At 33.9% G+C, this 24,138-nt stretch overlaps 1 protein-coding gene across 1 annotated transcript in view; it reads left to right on the top strand.

Annotated features, from left to right (window-relative positions):
• Positions 1-24,138, top strand: part of PTPRQ (protein tyrosine phosphatase receptor type Q) — a 257,068-nt gene that overhangs the window by 56,643 nt on the left and 176,287 nt on the right. Inside the window, exons 19-26 of the mRNA XM_057316413.1 lie at positions 2,171-2,331; positions 3,155-3,266; positions 3,937-4,163; positions 7,453-7,522; positions 13,019-13,218; positions 14,502-14,760; positions 16,361-16,489; positions 18,380-18,526. Coding sequence (XP_057172396.1) covers positions 2,171-2,331; positions 3,155-3,266; positions 3,937-4,163; positions 7,453-7,522; positions 13,019-13,218; positions 14,502-14,760; positions 16,361-16,489; positions 18,380-18,526 — 1,305 coding nt within the window. The remainder of the gene's footprint in view (positions 1-2,170; positions 2,332-3,154; positions 3,267-3,936; positions 4,164-7,452; positions 7,523-13,018; positions 13,219-14,501; positions 14,761-16,360; positions 16,490-18,379; positions 18,527-24,138) is intronic.

The following is a 24,138-nucleotide window of genomic DNA, read 5'->3' as shown; positions in this document are numbered from 1 at the left end:
TACAAATCATGTATTTATTATGGCATTTACTTTCAGTTAATTGAATCTTCCAGCTCATATCCAGGAATCTGCACTCTTCCCCAATGACATAAGCATTGCTCCATCTCCGCTACCTTTTTCTAAGGGCAAGCCTCCTTTCTCTCTGTCCAGGCTACCACAATATCCTACTAATTGGCCTCTCATTGCCATTTTTGCTTCTCTGCAAATCTTATGCCATTCATATACCATTTCAAAGTAATCTTTTAAAATAATAATTTTTTAAAAAGTCACATTGTTTTCCTCTTCAAATTCTCCAGTTTTCCATTGTAGTTGGGGGTGGAGGGGAGCTAACAGCTCTATTATGGCCTACATGATCATCAGACTTCCACTTCCTTACTTGATTCCAGAAACTCAGGGTGGCCTTTCTCAGTTACATTAAATTCTAGTCCATTTCCAGGGCTTCTATTCACTCTGCTTTGAAAAGTCTTTACCAAACTGTGTTGAAGCTTCCAGGCCGCCTCTCTTGATCAGATTGGCAGATTTCCAGACAAATATATTCTTCCTCTTCTTGGTGAGACATGCTTCATCCTTAGCCAAGAGTCCTTCAGCATGTAATCTTAAACCACAGTCTAGGAAACTACATCCTATAACACCACCGTCCCAGTAAACAGACCTTCACTTCTCCTATCTTTTCTTTTCTTCCATAGTTTCATCCCAGGTCTTCTTCCCGTTTCTTGCCTAAGATTTCATGGATATTAGTTATTTTCCAGGATCTTTGAGGAAATACATAGTATTAGCCCTCACATAAATCAGTAGGCGTGAGTAGTAATTGATTGGACTTTTGTTATGTTAGACTTTTGTCTGTTTCAATGCGGGCTGGTGAGAAGAACTAAGCTCTTTTCTCTCAAGCTTGGGAATACAGAAGACATAGGTCTGTGTGCAGAATGATCCAGGAAAAATGCCAGCAGCTATGCACAACATAGGAATTCTATCCATACAAACTGGGTATCCCCTAATCGTTTTACCTTGGGTGTACAGTATTCTAAAGAGTTATTATAAGACTATAGTTTTCCCTACATGGACAGTTTGGAAATGATGCCAAGAGAATGTTTGCTGTATCTTTGAGAATGTCATGGTGGAAATTAATTGATCGATACCAGGATCAGTTACTAGGGAAGCATTATAAGCATCAAAGGAACTTTTCAAAGAAGATAAAGAAAGACTACTCTAAAAGTATGTCTCAGCTGCCCAAACGTGAGAAATTGACCTCTTAAGGGTTCTATTTTATGCCATGTGTCTTATCAGTGTTGTTAGGAAATGTATATTTCATTTTTTATTATATGCATTTGAAATCATCTCTGATAGATGGGCTTTAAAATGATAAGTGGAGTTAATTAATTCCAGAGTCCTTTCTTTTGGAAATGGTATTAGATTGAGTCTTTACCAGGCATGTTTTTCACATGCTTGGCTTCATAATCTCTCTTCCTCCCCCTATATTGTTTGTCTGGAATCTGCACTAAAGATAAGGCAGAGTGAAAATCTGACTCATTGGCAACCAATCAGAAGAACTTTATGTAGAAAACTCCCTTCAGGGAGGTACAGGCAGCATAAACAAAACTCTGGGAACAGTGGAAGCAAAGGTAGAAAAATATGGTTGAAGTAGCTAAGGCAATTAATACTTATTGTTCAAAGACTATCGTATTTCACTTCCTACGTGAAAACAGCTTTTCTTTTAGGGAGATACCTGACTAAATAGTCATCAGAAATGCTCACCCTTTAAAAAAATATGGCAGAAGTTATATTTTTTTTCCAATTATCTTCTGCTTGGCAAAATACCCACGTAATTGGATCAATAGTTTGGACTTGAATGATTTGCTTAAAATGATTCAAGTTTTAAATTAGAGCATAAACTTTAAAAAACAATTTGGGCAATGAACAGATTTTAACAGGTAAAGAATATGCCAGAAACAGATACATAAATTGATATATTATTTCTGATAATTATACGTAAAACCTAGTTACTATTAAAGATTTAGATGCCTAACAGCTTTGTATGACCAGAGATAATTTGAAGGGCTCAGTGCTTTTTAACAGTGTGGTTATATTGAAATCTGACAGTTTATTGATTTCCATTTTTCTTTGGATATTTAGGAGAATAACTCTATTTCAAACCTCTGTTTTTCAATATCAGAACCAGAAAAACCCAAGAAACTTAAAGCCTTCAATATTTCCACACATTCCTTTTCTCTGTACTGGAGCCTGCCCTCTGGCCATGTGGAAAGGTTTCATGTGGATCTGGTTCCTGACAGTGGCTTTGTTACTATCAAAGATCTTGGAGGTGGAGAGTATCAGGTATAGTTTTCATTATCGTACTTGCCGAGCCAACTTGTATTTATATTTGGTCCTCATAGGAAAGTTCTTTATAAAACTCATACACCATGAACACTTACTCCTTTGAGAGTTTTTAAAAGCATAAAATGAAGACAAGAACACCAATGCTGAAATGATGAGTGTAAGTTTCAGCATGGGTGGACTGTTACCTTAGCAACATCTATGCCTTTTTTTTCTTAAGACTTACCCTGAACCTACAGCCAGCCATCCAAGGGTTCATGAATAGTTTAACAAAGAAAGGGCAGAGCTATTGAGTAATCCAGGCTCATTAATTGTGTACTTGCCAGGAGGATCTGTCTTTAAATCATTAATGCAGGCAACATTTCTCTCTAGAGCCATCAATGTGATTCCACTGCCTGAAAAATGTAATAATGATGGATTTTCTTATCATTTTTCTTTTACTTTTTATTGGAACTTCAGAGACACAGGTATTTCATGTATACTCTTAAAAACCAGGGTTAAGCAATGGGCTGTAGATTTCTTAAGACTCTTAAATAGTTGTTTCTTGTGACAACCAAACTAGAGAGATTGAAATACTGATTTAGTTTTTGATAACACAGTATGCTTGGTAAGTTTTTATTACCTGTTATTTGGTAAATAGTTATGTGATAGAACAAATTTATTATATTTTGCAGTAATATGGAACTTGGAATATTTTAAACAGTGCAGAGTTACAGTGTGAGATTGTTACTTCATTTTGTTGTTGTTGTGATAGATTTATTGTTTCAGCTTCCTTGTTTTCCAGAAAGAGTGTTAACGCAATTATTTGTTTTTGGTATTCTAGGTTGATGTTTCCAATGCTGTTCCTGGTACTAGGTACGATGTTACCGTCTCTTCTATTTCTGCTACAACATACAGCTCACCTGTTAGTAGAACAGTGACAACCAATGTAACAAGTGAGTATATGTTTCCTTTTTTTATGAAGTATTTTTTAATGAAGTATTTGCAGCTAGTCTAAATCTATTGGATGGAAATACTTACATTAGGACTATGTGTCTTATATAAGTGAAAACAGGTTAGTAATTAAAGCAAAATGGAAACTTACGAAAGTGATCTGTTTAGGACCTGTGTTCTACTGGTTCTTTAACTTTCTTGACTTTCAGAGAGTAAAATAATTATACTTGTTTGTGAAATGGATGAGAGAGACAGTTAATGGTAATATTTAAATAATACAGAGCCATGAAAATAGACTCACTACACTTGCTCAGGAAGAATTATTTAGCTTGTAAGACTGTGTTCTTGCTTTCTTAGTTTAATGTGTAAGCTTTGCACAAATAAATTTCTTTTAAAAATCATCTGGCATCAAAAGTGTATTTGGCATGTAGTATGTGGTAGCATTCCATTTTTTACATTCTTATAAAAGAATGCTTTTGGTATCCCCCCAAAGCATTTAATCTCTTTTTTTTTTTTCCCTTTGGAAGAAAAACTCTAGGGAGGATAAAGTCACATTTGAGAGACCATTAGTCTTTTGGAACTTCAGAAGTCCATGTTTGTAAATACTTTCTTATTTATGATTATGAAAATTCAATAATTGACCTTTTGACAACATATTTTTTTTTAAAATAGAACCGGGGCCTCCAGTCTTCCTAGCAGGAGAAAGAGTTGGATCTGCTGGGATTCTTCTGTCTTGGAATACACCACCTAATCCAAACGGAAGGATTATGTCTTACATTGTGAAATATAAGGAAGTTTGTCCATGGATGCAAACAGAATACACACAAGTTAGAACAAAGCCAGACAGTCTGGAAGTTCTTCTTACTAATCTTAATCCTGGAACAACGTATGAAATCAAGGTAATATTTTTGTTAATATTTAGTATTAAATATTAAGTATTTAGTATTAATACTTAGTATTAAAATATTCTACTCATTTAGAGTGAAGGAGCTTTTTCCCACCTGGTCAAGGCTTTATAGCTGGACGCAGCCAAGTGATTGAAGAATGATCATCTGAGTCATGACCTCAGTGCCCATCTGGGCTCTTAAAATTTGAACAACTGTTGCAATCTCTTTTCATTTTTAGATGTATTTATATAATCTATTTATTTTAAAAACATTTAACTTAGCAACTTTTTCAAAGAATAAATCAGGTTTAAATTACATAATTTAGACCTTATATGTAAAAATATTCTACTTTTATTAACCTTTAAGTTAGCTTTGTTATTTTTCTCTTAATCTTGTTGTATTCGTTTATCTGTTATCAAAATTTGAATAATGGTATGAAAGTTTCTATTGAGACAGCTTCTCAGAGAACAATGAATTCAGTTCAGTTCTCCTCAATAAGTGTTTCTTGAACATTTGTCTTTTGTGTTTATAAAAATTTTTAGTTCTTTACAATGTTTAATATTCAAAATTAAACATCTTATTTAGAAATTAAATAAAGAAGAGCATATAAAAAGCAATCCTAAATTACACCACATGATAATGTTTACAGTTAAGATTTGTGATATTTCCAGAGTATAATAAAAGATACAGATATCCTTTTGATCCTTTCTATTTTCAACATAACATTAATATGTTCTTTGAGCTTTTAAGATAATTGAATATAGAGAAAAAATCTATAAAAGCTGTATAAATATGTGATAAGACATAACTGAGACAGCTTTCTGGATGGTATGAAATGATGGGAAAGAGAGAATTTGCCTGGTGTGGGGGTTTCCTTATTGGAACTATGCCTATTTGTGAAAGCAAAGCACGCAGTAAGAATTGGAGAGCATCCCAATAGTAGGGATCCCCCTATATAAAAACAGTTAAAAGGAAATTTTTACTGATGCAAAGGTCAAAGTCAGAGATTCATGATGGCTATTTCATTGCAGAAACATGGGTGAAGGGTAGGAGACCTTTTCTAACTGTCACATAAAAATGGCATAGTATACATATTTTCTGTCAACAGCACATATTTAAAGTAGTTTATATGTTAAAATATACTATTGAAGGTAATATGTAAAGATTAAATTTTAATGTGATAATAAGAAGCTGTTACAGACAGAAAGGTAATTTAGCTAACCTCGTTCTGCTTAGAACTATTTTTATGGAGTTGGAATTTTTATTCATTTGAATTCTCTTATTTCAGGCCTATTGAGAAGCCCTTATTCTTCTTTTAATCCCACACTTTATAAATCATTGCTGTGACCTTTACACTGTTCAAATAAATGTTAGCCATTGCAGAATTCCGAAGGGTATTTGGTGCAGTACATTTGATATCTTCAAATGTAGATATCAAATCTACATGATCTGGGGAAAATCCTATTAAGTACTTTCTGTGTTATTTCATTTAGTCCTTAGAACAATTCTTTGACGTAGATGTAGCGTTATTCCCATTTTAAAGGGAAGGAAAATGTGACTTAGGATAGGACCAGTAAATTGCCTACAACTACTCGTTTGGGAATTGGTGGAGTTCAATTTAAACTAAGGTTTTCAGACTCTAGTTACGGCATTTGGAAATGCCTAAGAGTCTTGATCTCAATAATGACATTTTCTCTGCCTATTCTAGTCTATTTGATTAGACTATCTGAGTCAAAAAGAATTTTTCTCTCTTTTAAATTCAAAATACTTAGTCTAACTGATTAGACTTATTTTTAAAATTGTTTTCTGGAGTATGTATTTGACTATTAGATTGTAAACTCTAAAGCCAGATACCATATACACAGTTTCGTATTTGTTACAGAAATAGTCATAGTGTTTGGCATGAAGTGAATATAATGGAAAGAGGTTGAGCTTTAGAAATAAGCAGTGAGGACATGCAAATGGCCAACAGACACATGGAAAGGTGTTCAAGATCATTAGCCATCAAGGAAATTCAAATCAAAACCACACTGAGATACCACCTTACGCCAGTTAGAATGGCAAAAATAGACAAGGCAAGAAACAACAATTGTTGGAGAGGATGTGGAGAAAGGGGATCCCTCCTACATTGTTGGTGGGAATGCAAGTTGGTGCAGCCACTCTGGAAAACTGTATGGAGGTCCCTTAAAAAGTTAAAAATTGAGCTGCCCTATGATCCAGCCATTGCACTACTGGGTGTTTACCCCAAAGATACAGACGTAGTGAAGAGAAGGGCCATATGCACCCCAATGTTCATAGCAGCAATGTCCACAATAGCTAAATCGTGGAAGGAGCCGAGATGCCCTTCAACAGATGACTGGATTAAGAAGTTGTGGTCCATATATACAATGGAATATTACTCAGCTATCAGAAAGAACGAGTTCTCAACATTTGCTACAACATGGACGGCACTGGAGGAGATAATGCTAAGTGAAATAAGTCAAGCAGAGAAAGACAACTATCATATGATTTCTCTCATCTATGGAACATAAGAACTAGAATGATCAGTAGGGGAAGAAAGGGATAAAGAAAGGGGGGGTAATCAGAAGGGGGAATGAAACATGAGAGACTATGGCCTATGAGAAACAAACTGAGGGCTTCAGAGGGGAGGGGGGTGGGGGAATGGGATAGACCGGTGATGGTAGTAAGGAGGGCACGTATTGCATGGTGCACTGGGTGTTATACACAACTAATGAATCATCGAGCCTTACATCGGAAACCGGGGATGTACTGTATGGTGACTAACATAATATAATAAAAAATCATTATAAAAAAAAAAAAAGAAATAAGCATGACTTCAATGGAATTCTGATTCTACCACTTATTCCTGTATGACTCAGGCAAGTTCCTTGACTTCTCTCAACCAGTTTCCTCATCTATAAAATGATGATAAGAACACTTTATGCTTTGATTATGTGGATAAAATGAGATATGTAAAATTTCTAGGAGCTTTCCTGGCACATGAAAGTTTCCCATAAATAACAACTGTTATTATTAATACTAATTGACTATAAAACTTGACTATTAATTTTTCCATTAGGAATTGAAGAAACCTGTTGAATCAAACTATGCTGCAAATATATCCTCAGGGAAAGTGGAAATATGGAATAGCTCCATGTGTGCTTTCTTCTTTGGGAGTATTGCAGGAATTAAGGGAAAAGTCTCTTTATCATTTAACTTATCAACAAAAAATTTTATTATTTCAGATTCTGTTTAATTAGAGAGTAAAAAGCTTGAACATAATTTTTTTGGTCTGTTTTAGGTTGCTGCTGAAAACAGCGCTGGTATTGGAGTGTTTAGTGACCCGTTTCTTTTCCAAACTGCAGAAAGTGGTAATTTGCCTGAATCATTTATTCTAAATAAACTTAATTATGAGTTTTTGTCATTTAAAATAAATAGGTATATAAACCAAATAATGTTGTTAAAATCTGTAAAATCTTCAACAGCATGGCCATTCAATTACTTTTAGTGTCTTCTTGGATAGTTATTCATTAAAATATATCTTGTTCTCTATGATTATGAAAGCAGTAAGTGTTATCTTAAAAAAAAAACTTTGAAAAAATAAAAAACAGGCAGTAAAAATTATCCATGGCCTTGTCATGTAAAAACTCTGTTACCATTTTGGTACATTCCTGGCTGGTCCTTTTTTTCTCCCATGGGTATGTGTCTATATTACTATATATTCATGAAAATAGCCTCCCCTTTACGCAAGTTTATATCCTGCCTTTTCCTGTTAATATCAAATTATACACATTTTTATGACATTAGACTTTTGGAAATATGGATTTTATAGTTACCACATTATTCTATAACATGTCGTCATTACCAAACCAATGTAAGATACCTCTCTTCTTTCAGTGGTGGAGAGGAAAGAGCGTGAGGTATTATTGATGCCTCTTTCTCACAGTGTACTCTGGTTTATCAGCAGATCCTGCCAGCACTACATCAAAATGCGTCCTGAATCTACCCTCATTGCACACCATTCTAATCTATTATCACTTGTTGGCTGAACAATTCAAAGTCTCCTTACTGGTTTTCCTGTTTCCAGCTTACCTGCCTACAGTTCTCCTTCTCCACGAGAGCTACATCATCTTTTGAAACATAAGCCAGACCATATTGCTTCTCTCTTCCCAATATGGCTTCTGTTTTACTCAGAATAAGACCATAAGTCCTTCTCATGGTCCATAGCAATCTGGATGATCTTTTCCCTCTCTGATCCATCTCTAACCTTCTCCCCTCCCTCCAAATACACCGTCCACACCTATCTTCCATCAAAGGGCCTTTGCACTTGCTGTTTCCTCTAACTGGAATATTCTTTTCACTATATATCCACATGTCCTTCTCCCCTAGTTAATTCAAATCTCACATTCACTTTCCTAACTACACCTTCTAAAATAGCCTCTATTTCCTCCTGCCCATCTCTAGTCCTAACAATTCTTTTTCTTCATTGGACCAGCCTGATGTATTACACATTTACTCTCTTGTTTTTTATTGTATATATCAGCCTAGTAGAACATAAGCTTTGTGATAAAAGTAAGTTGGTGAATGGAGGTTCTTTTATTTATTTAATAATTCCTCTATTTATTTATAATAGCAAAAATTTAGAACCAATAAATGCAGAATGATTAAATAAATAATGCCATCTCCATTCAACAACGAATACTTTCTGTTGGACTTACATTCTTGTGGGCTAAGATAAATGAGTTACTAAGTAATATGTCAGGTTAGTGATAACTGCTATAAAAAGAATTTCCATAATTTTTTGCAACTATAAATGTTCTACATATTTATGAGATAAAAATCTTCCAGTGAACCACTTTATGCCAAAGGGATAAATTGAAATGGGCCCTGCGTATCTAGATAATGCAATGGCTTATGTTAAAAAACATGCAAAAAGCTTTGGGTCCTAGTTTCTATTTGCAACTTTATCTAGAGAAGAATATGAAAACATGCTCTATTCCATAGGAAGTTAGAGAAAATTCAGGAGTTTATTTAAAATTAGAAATTAATGATTTATGAGGTTTAAATTACCCTTGTTGATTTTGAGCATATTGACTTTCAAATTATTTATACAACTAAAATTCAAGTGGGAAAATTATCATTTCAAAATTAAATATTCACTAGGATAGAAAGGAAAAATTTATTACTTATGTTTTCAGTTTTAGGGAAGTTAATTGGAATAACTTTTGAATGACAAATGAAAAATTTTGTCTCAGGAGTCTGTTTCTCATTTGTTGTGTGGTTTTGGGCAAATTGGATAATTATATAATTTCTCTTGCTCCTCTATTTCCCTTTTTTTTTTTTTTTTTTTTTTGGTAAATGTAAAGAGGTAAAAACATATTGTAAATCTGAATTTAATTGTATCAGTATTCTGCAATTTTCACCCAAGCACCCCTTTTTATTATTTATGCTATAAAGAACCCAAATTTAAGGAATAGTTCAATGGAATAAATAAGCTGCATTTTTTATTGTTAAATCAGAAGGAATTTCTTTTCACATGAATAAAAATACTCTTAGGAAGAGGATACAGGTGAACTAGTTATACCATACTGAGTTAATATTGCATCTGCAAGCACGAAAATCTCAACTTCTTAACTTCCCATACATCATTATTTCAGGTAAATATAGAATTTATTTTGGCTTTAAGATAATAGAACGCACCTTCATTTTCAACTTGATGGATCTTTAGAAATGCAAGAAAAGTCTCTATATTGGATTTGTGAAGTTTCTTTCTGGCTCAATAAATGTATACTTTGCATAGTGTACACTTTGAAAAGTTGTGGACACCTTCACATACCTATACAAATTTATGCATTTTGGAAGACACTTATCTGAAAGATGAAATGACTTTATAAACAGAATTTTTTTTTAAGATTTTATTTATTTATTTGACAGAGAGAGAGACAGCCAGCGAAGAGAGGGAACACAAGCGGGGGGAGTGGGAGAGGAGGAAGCAGGCTCCCAGCAGAGGAGCCCGATGTGGGGCTCGATCCCAGAATGGTGGGATCACACCCTGAGCCGAAGGCAGACGCTTAACTGCTGTGCCACCCAGGCGCCCCTATAAACAGAAATTTTTGATACCACAGTGTCAAAGCTTTACTTAGATCAAGATGGATAAATTCACTCTATGAACATCAAGGAATAATGGGTTTTGGTACATGAAAGTCCTGAAGTAGAAACTAGAATATTTACAATAGGGAAAGACCTACCAACTAGAGAGATGAGTCAGGATTATTCTTCAGACATAATGAAGTCACAAAAGGAAAATACAAGCAGAAATATTTAATTGAGATAAAAATTATTAAAGCAAGTTAATAAAAATACCATTTTTTCACTAAATGGTATTTAACATATTTAATTACTTTCTTTTTAAAAAATATTTATTTATCTGAGAGAGGGACAGACGGACAGAGAGCATGAGCAGGGGGAGGGGCCGAGGGAGAGGGAGAAGCAGACTCCCCGTGGAGCAGGGATGGCGACAGAGGGCTTGATCACAGGAGTAGGGGGAAGGCAGATGCTTAACCGACTGAGTCAGCCAGGCACCCCAGCATTTTGAATTACTTTCTATGTATTTAATATTTTTGGTCACTTTTTAAATATTTTGAAATCATGTATTTAATAAATTTTTGGTTACCTTATCAATTCAAATTTCTCTATCTTTGAGTAGTTCCCTGTGATTGTTTTTGAGGCTCATTTGAAAATGTGTTGGCTTGTCTGCATTTGTTTTTTTTGTATGAATATATTTAGTTTGTGTGTGTGTGCGTGTGTGTGTATGTATATCAGGCATACTTATAAACATATGTATAGTTTACACAAATAAATTTAAAAGGGTGATTAGGATTTATGAAGAGAGTAAAATGGTAGTCACCAGAGGATGGGGTAGGGGAATAAGACTGATGTTATTTATGGGTACAAACTTGCCTCAAGTAATAAATAAGGCATAGAGATCTGATGCACAGTATGATGAATATAGATAATTGCGTTATTATACTTATGTGATATTATAATTACATAATATGATAGAAGTTCTAAATATCGCTACAACAGCAGTTATAATACAATATGGAAATGTATCAAATTCACACCTTGTACACCTTAAATTTATTTTATTTTATTTTAAAATATTTTATTTATTTATTTGAGAAAGAGAGAGCGAGCACGAGTCGGGTGAGGAGTAGAGGGAGAAGCAGACTCTCCTCTGAGCAGGGAGCCCGATGAAGGCCTCAATCCCAGGACTCCCGGATCATGACCTGAGCCAAACGCAGATGCTTAGCCAAGTGACACTTAACCGAATGAGCTACCCAGGCGCCCCACACCTTAAATTTATACAGTTATATGTCATATATATTCAATTTTTAAAAAGATTCATGATAAAAGTTTTAACTCATAATTTCATAATATCATATATTTAACATTTTAATATTTTGCTTTATTATATTTTATCCATCCAAAAGAAATTCAAGTGTTAAGTCTTTAGTGTCAGAGAGTTATATTGTCATTGTCCTTCTTAAGCTTTAATTACTTACATTGATGAGTTTTCCTTAGAGAAAAAAATTTCCATCCATCATTTTATCCACTATTAATGATTAATCATCCTTCCAAATTGTTTTATTTTTTCCCATTAAAATGCAGTTGTCCTTAAGTTTCCTAGTTTCTCTGGTTTAACTCATATCATTCATATACAACCCTTTTTCCCACGACCTAAGTTCCTTATCTAATTTATATGGCTTTTATTTACGAATCATATTTTGGTATTCTTCCCTACAACATGCATTTAAACTCTAATTACTCAGTATCTTAATAGTAGACACCTCTGTTATCACTTATATTGTTTTACCAGAAACATCCTGTTTTGTTTCTATTTCTCTCAATAGTGATTTGTCATGTTTGTATTCTAAAGGATTTTGATTATTTACTCCACTTTGTTTTGCATAACTTACCTTGAGATTAATGGGCATAATTTTCCTTCCTTCTGGCTTCATGTTTGTCTCATCCCAGTTAAAATAGCATATAGATTCTTTTTTTAAAGATTTTATTTATTTGAGAGAGAGAGAAAGGGAGAGAGAGAACGAGCACGGGGGGAGGGGGGAGGAAGGGTAGAGGAAGAAGCAGACTCCCCTTGCTGAGCAGGGAGCCTAACACAGGGCTCCATCCTGGGCCTGGGATCATGACCTGACCCGAAGGCAGATGCCCAAACAACTGAGTCACCCAGGCGCCCCTAGCATATAGATTGTTATTGCAGTTTATCAATAATTGATAATAAAGTATCATGAATTCTGATGAAAGTTGATATTGAGGGTGTATAAAACTCAAAATATAATAACCACAACCAGCTGGGTGCTATACACTTTATATTAGACACTAGATATTTACATACATTCCAGAAATATACTTTTTGGTATAAATGGTTGGATAATTGTTTCAGTTTGCCACTTCTTCATTATCTAAGGAATCTACATAATTCCATTATTTCAGGAGGGAATTTGTTATTCAAATTTGTTTGTATATTCACAAATAACTGTTGATTGGATATTTTTCAGAATTACTTGAAATAGTTCACCAATGGATCCATTAGACAAATAATCCTAAAGTAAAACTTATTTGCCTCTTAAATACAACTCTTTGGGCTCAAATTCCTGTTTTCTATCTTAGACAAAATTAACTAAATATATTTCAAAAAGTCTCACCCAAGTAGATTTTTTTTTCTAACAGAGTATATTTGATTTTATATAACATGAGAAATATAACATCTCAACATTATAGAAATGCCATTCTAAATTTTGTAACTGTTTTTTTTTCCTTTCCTTTAATCTCTGTCACTTCTCCAGCTCCAGGAAAAGTGGTGAATCTCACAGTTGAGGCCTTTAACTATTCTGCAGTAAACCTGATTTGGTATTTGCCTCGGCAACCAAATGGCAAAATTACCAGCTTCAAGATTAGTGTCAAACATGCCAGAAGTGGGGTAGTAGTGAAAGATGTCTCCATCAGAGTAGAAGACATTTTGACTGGGAAATTGCCAGAATGTAATGTAAGTATTATGGAACACTTTCTATGTCTCAAAATTTTTAGGTATGAGCTTATAACTTGAAGTTTCCAGTATCTGGAAATGTTTTTAACCACAGTGGTTATGAGCTGTTTGATTCCTTATAGTGCTCAGTTATAGTATCATGTTATACACAACTGACTGTATTCAAGGCAGAATAAGAGAAGGGCTTGAGAATTCAAGAGATAGAAAAATCTTGCAGGGAGCCTTCACTCCATTATTTGTTAATGGGCCTTGAATTAGCCTTGGTGTAAGGACAGGGGAGATTGTGTGAGGGGAGTGTTTTTAATGGTGGATATTTTATAAAGACCTGAAATAGGAGAGTATAGAATATCACTGGAAAAAGATAATATTTCCATGTGACAGGAGGGGTAGGGAAGGCAAGAGTACAAGTTACATTTATGGAAGTAGATTGTTTTTGTCGTGCATATCTTTAGTGAAGAATTTGTTATGACTCTAGTCATTTATGGGAAATCCCTGGAAGTACCATAATAATGTTTTATCAAAAATAATATAGATGATCTTTGTGATATTATTGATGGAAAAACAGTATTACTTTTGTTTTAAATACTGGGTGTTATATGCAACTAATGAATCAGTGAACACTACATCAAAAACTGATTATGTACTATACAGTGGCTGACTGAACGTAATAGAAATAAATAAATAAATAAATAAATAAATAAATAAATAAATAAATACTTTAAGTTATAGAAGTCTTAAAACCTTTTTAAAATTAGGCTATATTTCTAATACACACACAAACATACATACATGCACATATATACACATACACAACATATGTGCTATTGGTTTTATTATTTGAGTATTTATGAGAAAAAAAATGATACTGTCAGTGAGAAAGTGACCCATGCTTGAAATTTCACAAAAAGGAAAATAGTTTATCTCATTGGTTCTTGCACTTTTAACATGAAGTTTAAAATTTCTTACTCTAATGATGTTGCTGTCGCTTTACTTTTATTCTAAGGCTTTTGAAATCCTATTCATGAGAAATATGAAGGTATAAAGGATGCAGTAAATATATCCTGTTCTAAAACTGTAGATATAAATTGGTATAATTAAGCTCTAGCAAATTTGTCCATAACTTGAATAGATAACAATCTATTAAAATCTTAATGAATTACACATATACACATAAATTTAAGAATAATATTTATGCTATAAAGGAAAAATAAATGAATTAAACTTTTCATGTTCCTCAAGAGATACCACATTATTTTTCTGTTGCTATGTATTTTATTCACTAGGAGAATAATGAATCTTTTTTATGGAGTACAACCAGTCCTTCTCCAACCCTTGGTAGAGTTACGCCTCCATCACGTTACGCCTCCACCACATATTCGTCAAGCACGTTGTCGAGGAGTAAGATAAGCTCTGTGTGGAAAGAGCCTATCAGTTTTATAGTGACACATTTGAGACCTTATACAACATATCTTTTTGAAGTTTCTGCTGTTACAAATGAAGCAGGTTATATTGATAGTACTATTGTCAGAACACCAGAATCAGGTATGATTTCATTTTTTGTGTATGTAGAAAAAAAAGAATTAAACTAGTTATCTAATAATGTTTAATTTTTTTCATATAGATCTTTTTGTTAAAACCTTCCTTCCCTTTCAATAACCTTTCCCCCCAGTCACAGATCATGGGTATACCATCTGGAGCATCTTTAATTTCAGCATTCTTTTATAATACTAACATAAACATCTATAAAGAGAAAGGAGATTTGAAAGAATGGATTCTTGAGCTAATAACCATGATCCTATGATCAGCTTTGATTTTTCTTTGATCTGAGTAATTTTTCATAATCATCTCTGCCCTTTGCCATCTCCTATAATCATCTATACCCTCCTCTCGCTGATACTGTAATAACCAAATATGGAAGTAACACCTGTAGTGGTAGAAATACCTTGTGATGCACATTTCAGTATTAGACAAAAATAGTATTTAAAAAAAACCCTACTTATATCATCTTTGCCCTGGAGTTTCCCTTTATGAAAAATGGAGACAGCAATAATAACTCCTTTATGGTGGTGGTGTTAGGATTCAATGAGTATAATTAGATATTATTTCTACTAAATTTGAAGAGTACACATTTCTAGCTATGGGTGTTTATATATTTAATTATGGGATTATAGTATTAGATGTACATGTAAAGTTATGTAGTTAATATGGTAATATTAAATATGTAGTATCAGACATTCAGTTGTGATTGGTAATTTTTGAGGTTACTGGAAATTATTACTGGTAGGGTAATTTCCCTAAAGCACAGTATTTTTTTTTTCTGATGACATAGCCGTCAGCTTTTATCCTTTCATCACCTGCAGTTTGAAGTTTTTTTTTGATTTAAATAGTCATCTTTGAATCATACCATTTCTTCCTTCCATACTTCTTATACAGTTAAAAAATAATTTCATAAGGATAATACAAAGTGAAATTTAGCAGACAAGAACTTTGGCTTGAGAAAAACATTTGGGATATTTCATTTCAATCAAAAGAAAGTAAAATGTTAAGAACACATCTGTGAAAAGTAGACCTATTTTAAAATGTCATTATTTTTTATGTTACCAATGTTACATTAGTCTTCTATCTGTAGATTCTAATGTACATTAGAATCTTCTAACTGTCGGTTATAAATTTCCTCTCAGAACCTAGTACAAATATTGATGCAGAAAGTGAAGATCCTTGCCAATAAGGTAATATAGGTCGAGTTAATTCCCTGACCCTTCTACATGTGTCCACTAGGGGGAGAGTGTTTTTCAAGTCAGACACCTGGCCTGGTTGAATTCAATATATAAGTGTGTATTAGGACAATGTAACTGTGCAAGGAGCAATATTGGAATGAGAATGAAACACGCTGTGCAGTCATATACAGCATTATATTAAATTAGCAACTGTTGCAAATAACTAGCTCATCTGATGATCAGCATGTCTTATGTAAATTCTTTAATTCATTCATTTTTCCTTTTCTTTAAAGTTAAAAAACCCTTTGCTCATAGTGTGATATTTTATTTTCTTTCTGCCTTTGTGTTTTATTGTATATTTAATAAGATGCTCATTTATTTTTAAGTATATATTATTTATTCATTTTTTTCTATAACCATTTTAGTGCCTGAAGGACCACCACAAAACTGTATAACAGGCAACATTACAGGGAAGTCCTTTTCAATTTCATGGGACCCACCTAGTGTAGTAACAGGGAAATTTAGCTACAGAGTTGAATTATATGGACCTTCAGGTAAGTCTCAATCAGCTTTGTGTTTATCTTTTGGAGTAAGAATTATGCCAAATATGTTAGTATTATCAAACTCCTTAAAAGTATCATACTCTTTTTTATAAGATTCTACAATTGAAACAAATAATAGAAAAGCAATAAGGGAGGTGAGGCTCTTTGAATTTCTTGTTTAAAATCATAAATAAGTATACGGATTCCAAAACATTGTCCTTGTTCCATATTTCATGAGGAGAAGCTGAAAGAATGAGATGACTCCTAAGAAGAGAAGTGTTCGAGGACATACGTGTCTTCAAATGTTTGAACAGGAGAACCTTGACTTACTTAATTGCAAATATATTTATGAAGAACCATGGGCTCAATTTCTGCTTAGAAAAGGAATGCATTTCTAATATTTGGAGCTCTCTAAAAATAGGCAACTTCATACTGTAGCACGTTCTCCATCTTTGTGAACAATCAGAGCCTGGACATGCCCTTGTCAGATATTTTGAGGGGTTCAAATATTATTGCTGGAAGTCAATTAAGTAAACTCTAAAATTCTTTCCTAATCTGAGATCCTATGGTTCTATGAAAGAAATCAACCAGAAGAGTAGAGAGTGATTGGGCCACGGAAGTTGAGTAGGGGGCTACGCACAATTCAGGGCTTCTTTGAGGTGTGGTAGTGAATAAAGTCATACCAATCAGAGTGGATTTGTGTTTTTCTCCAGCTCCCTTCAACAAGAGGAGGGCAAGGGAGTGGAAGGCTTATGTAAAGGTAGTGATTATAATTGACAGTGCCACTGAGGAGGGATAAATAGTGGAAACCAAGTGGTGAGGGACCAAACCAAACAGAATAAAATAAAATAAATCATAAGACCAATGGACTGGAGGTCCCAGTGAACTTAAAGAATTGTTGCTTCAGGGCTCTAGAATAAGTGAGATAAGAAAGAATGGTCAGAGAGAGATGCACAAAATAGAGATCATGGAAGATTTAGTTACTCGTAATAGTGATGTCTATGGGAGCGGCTGAGATAGGGTGGTGGATTAGATTATTTGAGAAGAGCTGGGAGTGTTTTAAGAATCATTTCTAGGGATCCTGAAATCACAAATCAAGATGGTAGTACTGAAGACAGTGACACTGAAGCAGGCACTAAACCATCTAGAATGAGGGTGAGTGACCCTGGGCCTAGAGGATCGATGATGGCAACAAGGAGGGCTGGTGGAGCCATCCATGACATGAGATTGAAAGCTATGAACTTTTATAAGGTGGGAGGTGGGTTGGTCTAAGACTAGGCCCCGTGGTGCTAGGGAAACACACAGCACACCTGAAGGCCTCGTCACTTGATGACCGAGGAAAAAATTAGACCATTTGGGGTGGCTGCAGAGAACAGAAGCTGTGTTCTTAGGGGAGAGCCGGGTTTCAGCTCCAGCAAGGGATGAAAGAATTACCAGAGGTAAAGTTGAGGATTAAAAGAATTTTGATGATGGACTATTTAAGGACTTTTGCTCAGAAGCTGAACTACAAATATTTTCTAAACATGTCTTTTTATAGAATATAATGAGAATATTTAGCATTTTAATTAAATTTATGTATAAAATACTGTCACTATTTTAATATTAGCAAAATCTAATGTTTTCTTTTTAAACAATGTCAAAAAATAACAGGGTAATTGGATAGGGCTTTATGATTTAATAAGTTATTTTGAATACCAGAAGATTTTCATGTTCTTTCCATTATTTTAATTAACCTGATATCAATGTACCACCAAGCTAAATGTTTGAAACTTGTAATAATTGTAATTATAATATTTTAAAATTATAATAACAAACATTAATTGCTATTCTTGACTCTCAACTGTGAGAATGAGTACATGCCTAATGAGAAAATAATCCACAGCTACCTTTTGATTTTTGCAGGTCAGATTTTGGATAATAGCACGAAAGACCTTAAGTTTGCGTTCACTAACCTAACACCATTTACGGTGTATGATGTGTATGTTGCAGCTGAGACCAGTGCAGGAATTGGACCCAAATCAAATATTTCAGTATTCACTCCTCCAGAAGGTCAGAACATCTTCTTCAGTGTGTTCATAAGATATTTTACTCTGCTTGTGGATTTTATTGCATCGGTTAAACATTATTTTAGAAGCTATTTGGTTTATATTTACTTAATTCATGCTATTTCCTTATCAGATTACTACCTAATGCGCTCCTCAGAACATTAGACCCACAGCCTGCTTCATAGAGGAACTGGAGATCAAGAAAGATTAGGAAGTACTACATGTAGTATTAGTCTGTTTGAGACTCACAGTGAAGATTGGCAAAACCTCAAGAGGTCGAAGGAAACAAACACATATAACATTGTTTGACTCACATCATTCAATGTAGAATAGATTTTTCTCACAAAATGATGTTTAGAGGAATCCATATATCCCCAGTGCCTCTAACAAAATGTGTTTGTAAACAAAAGGGTATTTTAAGCAAGTGAGGATTCTGCGAGGGTGCATAATACAAACTTAGCAGCACATCCTGAAATAATTGAAACAATAGCTCCCCTAAAGAAAGCTTTTGTTTGCGTGTATTAAACATCGCAGTTTTAGATGTTTAAAAAATGTTCCCGCATTGTCTCACAACATATTTTCCTGGCCCATGTCAAACTTGCTACAATGTCTTCCTATTTACTTAGGGATTGCAATTATTCGAGAAGATCACAATTTTATTACAAGTAAGTTAACACTTGGAAAAGTTTCCAGATTTTGTATGATAGCTAACATACAGTAACTTGTAAATTAAATACACACATGTGTGCAAGTGCACACATGCACGTACAACTAAAGATTGGGCGTACGTTCCTCAGATAAATCACTCAAGTATTTGACCATTAGAGGGCAGCAGCTATTAGGGAATTTTGTACTTCTCCCCTTCAAAGAACAATTAACCATCGGGAATATTCTGCTGTTGAAAAAAACGTAAAAATTATGTTTTATATCAATTTCAAATGAAAATGCTGATGTATATATGATTTCAATACACAGATTAAATCAAAAGAGATTCATACTTACAAGCAAAATGTTCTCATTTTTTCTTATTAACATTTTTCCATTGTGTTTCTGTCAGAGGAGTCTTAGCTTTGTATGTCTTTTCCATTACACCTTAAATCTCCCCTTCACCTAATAACTGCTCATAAGCATTTCTTAGAAAGCTAGACAGCTTTATGAATGGTGACCAAAAACAGCAGAGTGACCTGGCCCTCATCAGACTAGAGTCCTTGAGTTTGATTTTAATAGAATTTTCTCAAGCAGCTTAATTGACCAACTAATTTTTATTTTATGTCATACAGTTAAATAAATTCAGAATTTTTGTCTTCCTTCAAATCAAGCCAGTTTTGGTGCCCCTAAACTGAATCTGAAATTTAAAATTATTGTTTTATTGTCATTATTCTTGGCCTATAGCATTTGGCAAAAATAGGGAAATAGGTAATATATTGCCAAATATGATGTCATGCTGTTGATTTTGGACATCATTTAAACAGTTCATCCCCCTTTCTTTATTTTTGTGTCTTTCTTCATTCACAAAATAATAAATAAAATTTTAAGGATGTTGTTCAATATATTTCACATGGCTTATTTTTCACACAAAATTATTTTGAACAAATGACTCTCTTTGCCTTATGTAGTAAACAATTACCTGAGTTTTGTCCTACTACCCTGCTGACCATATCCACGTGGCTCTCAGGAGGTTCCATTGACAGCAGGTAGGCTCCACTAAGGGCAGAAATGGCATGGTTCTTATCTCTGCATGCCAACCTTCCTCCATGGAGTTCTCTTGGGATAGTTCAGACTTAGGAAGGGCTTCAATGAAATGCTCTGGCAAATGCAGTAAATGTAGCTTCGAACTTCTGACAACACTAATTAGTCCTAGTCCTGCTAATTAAAACTTTGCAATAAGGGACTCCTGAAACTATATGAGAACAATCTAATAACTCACTAGAACTATATACTGTCAGTTAAAATTGAGATCTTAATTTTTTCATTTATTAATACAGCAGGGTTCTTTGTATTCTAATTAAGGCTACTCAATTTATTTTCTTCTCCATATTTAAAAATAGTCTATTTAAAAATACACTAGGACCAATTTTTAAATTAATGTTTTTTAAAACAACTAGTGTTCTAACAAATCTCCAGATATTCAAAGAAAAATGTTGAATTGACCTCTTACAGATAAGGATATAAGCTATTACAGTATTATGGGGCTGATTTCATTAACACTTAGAATGTTATGGTCCATAGTCTACTTTGATCATCAAAGAAAATCAATATCATGTTGTGATAGCAGTACTCTTATACATTTCATAATATTCCTACATATCTGTTAATATTTTACTGAACAGATTTCTACATAGGTATGAAGATGAGATGGTTTTGGAAAACAATGATAATTTAATAATTTTCAATGTTACAAAGTGTCATGGAATTACCTATCCCAAAATGAGACAGTGCTATTGTATATTACATAAGCACCAGCATTTTCTTATTATTTGCATGGGGGGGTTAAACAAATCTTAAGTAAAACTTTATTGCTTCAATATCCCCTAATAACTTTTCTGTTACTAGTATCAAATATCTCATAAGAAGGTTAACATCATTTTTTAAAAGCAAACAGAGTACTGAAATCCATATTTATTCTTCCATAAACAGACTATGGAAGTGAAGACTTTTGTCCTTCAACTTGCTACTTTCTGCAAATAGTAAAATCTTTTGTAGGGAAATCACTGAGAGACTCAACTTTTCAGGGTTCTCAATGACTTTTATTTGTCAATAGATTTTTTTCAAATTTAATTTAATTAAAATTTAACAAATTCGTTTAATTTGCTAGATAGTGACAAAATTTATTTTATTTTTTAAAAGATTTATTTATTTGAGAGAGAGAGAGATACAGAAAGAGCCAGGGGAGGGACGGGGGAGAGGGAGAGAACATTAGGCAGACTCCCCACTGAGCACAGAACCTGACAAAGGGCTGGATCCCAGGAGCCTAAGATCTTGGCCCTGAGTTCATGACTTGAGTTGAAACCAAGAGTCAGATGCTCAACCAAGTGAGCCACCCAGACACCCTACATAATGGCAAAATAGATTTCATGTATTTTCTTTGCTCCAGTGCCATTTGTCTCAATTTTATTTTTTCTAATACTGTTTCATTTGAAAGCTTAAAATCATTTGGAATATTATGTATCCTTTATATGTCTATTCTGTTTCTCATATATTAATAAAATTTATAGACGTATTGACTTGAGAATGATTCTTAGGTAATCCCTGTGGACAACACCTCAGAACTGATGCTGAACCATGAATAATTGCCTTGTGTATTTGATTTTCTTTAGTTAATTCGGTATCAATATTAAAGGAATTGATTTAATCCATACTTCTCTGGTTTCCTCATAAGAATTTGTGGTATAACAGATCAAGTATCTTTCTAAGGACAAAGACAAGGACAAATGGAGTCATTTCCTTTATCCCCCAAGACTTTTCTTCTTTCATTAAAGAGAGAGAGAGAGAGAGAGAGATAGCTTTACAGTTGTTCTTATCCAGGTTTAGGGTACATTTTTAGGGTAATATAGAACAATTTAATCTTTACTTGAACTATAACGCATTATTGTCATAGAGCAATACTTATTAAGTTATATTGAAACATGCCTTATAAATTAGAAGATAAAGAAGCTAAAGAAATCAGAAGATAAAGAAAATATCTTATAAATTAGAAGATAAACTAAAAAAATCAGAAGATAAACTATGTTATAAATTAGAAGATAAAGAAATATCTTATAAATTAGAAGATAAAGAAAAGAAGATAAACTGCAAAAGTTTAAAGATAAAAAAACTACATATACATATATACACACACATATACATGCTTTTTTTTTTCTTTTTGCTGTACTGGGTAGTTTTATTCTACTACATTAATGTGTTCTATCAAATGGAAGTGACACTACTCATTTTGTTTGGTAGGCAGGGTTTCCTTACCTGTTAAACTGGTCAATGTAGTCATTCAATATGTTTCTTTGTTGAGATTCTACACACGTTCAAATTAAATGGAAAAATGCCAGATCTCTTCCATGAATTATGTTATACAATATTGACCAAGGCTTTGTCTACACAGCAACTCTAAAATAAAATGTACAAGAAAGGTGGAATGTAAAAGAAAGGATTAAATGGCTGTGTTATTTTCATAGTACACAGCTGATTGGAAAGTTGCTCTGCCTTTGAAAAAATGTGTGTTGGTAAATATGTTGATAGAAACATAAGGACAATATACGTCAGGGACAATATATATTTTATATATACTTATACCAGAGGTGACCTGTGTAAAAGGTTTTTAATCGATCTTATTTCTCACTCGGTCCTCAAGTGCCTAGAACAAAGACCAAAAGATGAGTGCTCAGTCTGTTGAATGATGAAAGAGTGAATCAATGATTATGGGGTCCTAGTCCAGAACTCTTCCCTCCACCCTTCAAAGGTCAAACTGATTCTCCTTCAGATTAGAAATTCTGTGGGGAGAGATGACTCTAAAGAGTTATCCTTCTAAATATAGAAATATAGAAATGTTTTTAGAAAAGGAGATTTATTTCTTGTGTATTGAATTTGAGAAGTTCTTTGTAGATCTTAGATACCAGTCTTTTATCTGTAGTGTCATTTACAAATATCTCCTCCCATTCCGTGGGCTGCCTCTTAGGTTTTTTTGACTGTTTCCTTGGCTGTGCAGAAGCTTTTTATCTTGATGAAGTCCCACAAGTTCATTTTTTCTTTTGTTTCTCTTGCCTTTGGAGATGTGTCCTGAAAAAAGTTGCTGTGGCCGATGTCAAAGAGGTTGCTGCCTATGTTCTCCTCTAGGATTTTGATGGATTCCTGTCTCACATCGAGGTCTTTCATCCATTTGGAGTTTATCTTTGTGTATGGTGTGAGAGAGTGGTCAAGTTTCATTCTTTTGCATGTAGCTATCCAATTTTCCCAGCACCATTTGTTGAAAGGACTTTTTTTCACTGGATGTTTTTTCCCACTTTGTCAAAGATTAGTTGCCCAAAGAGCTGAGGGTCCATTTCTGGGTTCTCTATTCTGTTCTATTGGTCTGTGTGTCTGTTTTTGTGCCAGTACCATGCTGTCTTTGTGATCACAGCTTTGTAGTATAGCTTGAAATCTGGCAATGTGATGCCCCCAGCTTTGTTTTTCCTTTTCAACAATTCCTTGGCAATTCAGGGCCTTTTCTGGTTCCACACAAATTTAAGAGCTGTTTGTTCCAGTTCTTTGAAAAATGTCATTGGTATTTTGATTGGGATGGCATTGAAAGTGTAGATTGCTCTGGATAGCATAGACATTTTAACTATGTTTATTCTTCTGATCCATGAGCATGGAGTATTTTTCCATCTTTTTGTGTCTTCCTCAATGTCTTTCAAGAGTGATTTGTAGTTTCTAGAATATAGATCCTTTACGTCTCTGGTTAAGTTAATTCTGAGATAACGTATGATTTTTGGTGCTATTGTCAATGGAATTGATTCCCTAATTTCTCTTTCTTCAGTCTCATTGTTTGTGTATGGAAATGCAGCTGATTTCAGAGCATTGATTTTGTATCCCGCCACATTACTGAATTGCTCTATAAGTTCTAGTAGTTTGGGGGTGGAGTCTTTT

Source organism: Ursus arctos, unplaced genomic scaffold, assembly GCF_023065955.2.
Source record: "Ursus arctos isolate Adak ecotype North America unplaced genomic scaffold, UrsArc2.0 scaffold_21, whole genome shotgun sequence".
NCBI lineage: Eukaryota > Metazoa > Chordata > Mammalia > Carnivora > Ursidae > Ursus > Ursus arctos.
This window is presented reverse-complemented; position numbering and strand designations above follow the sequence as displayed.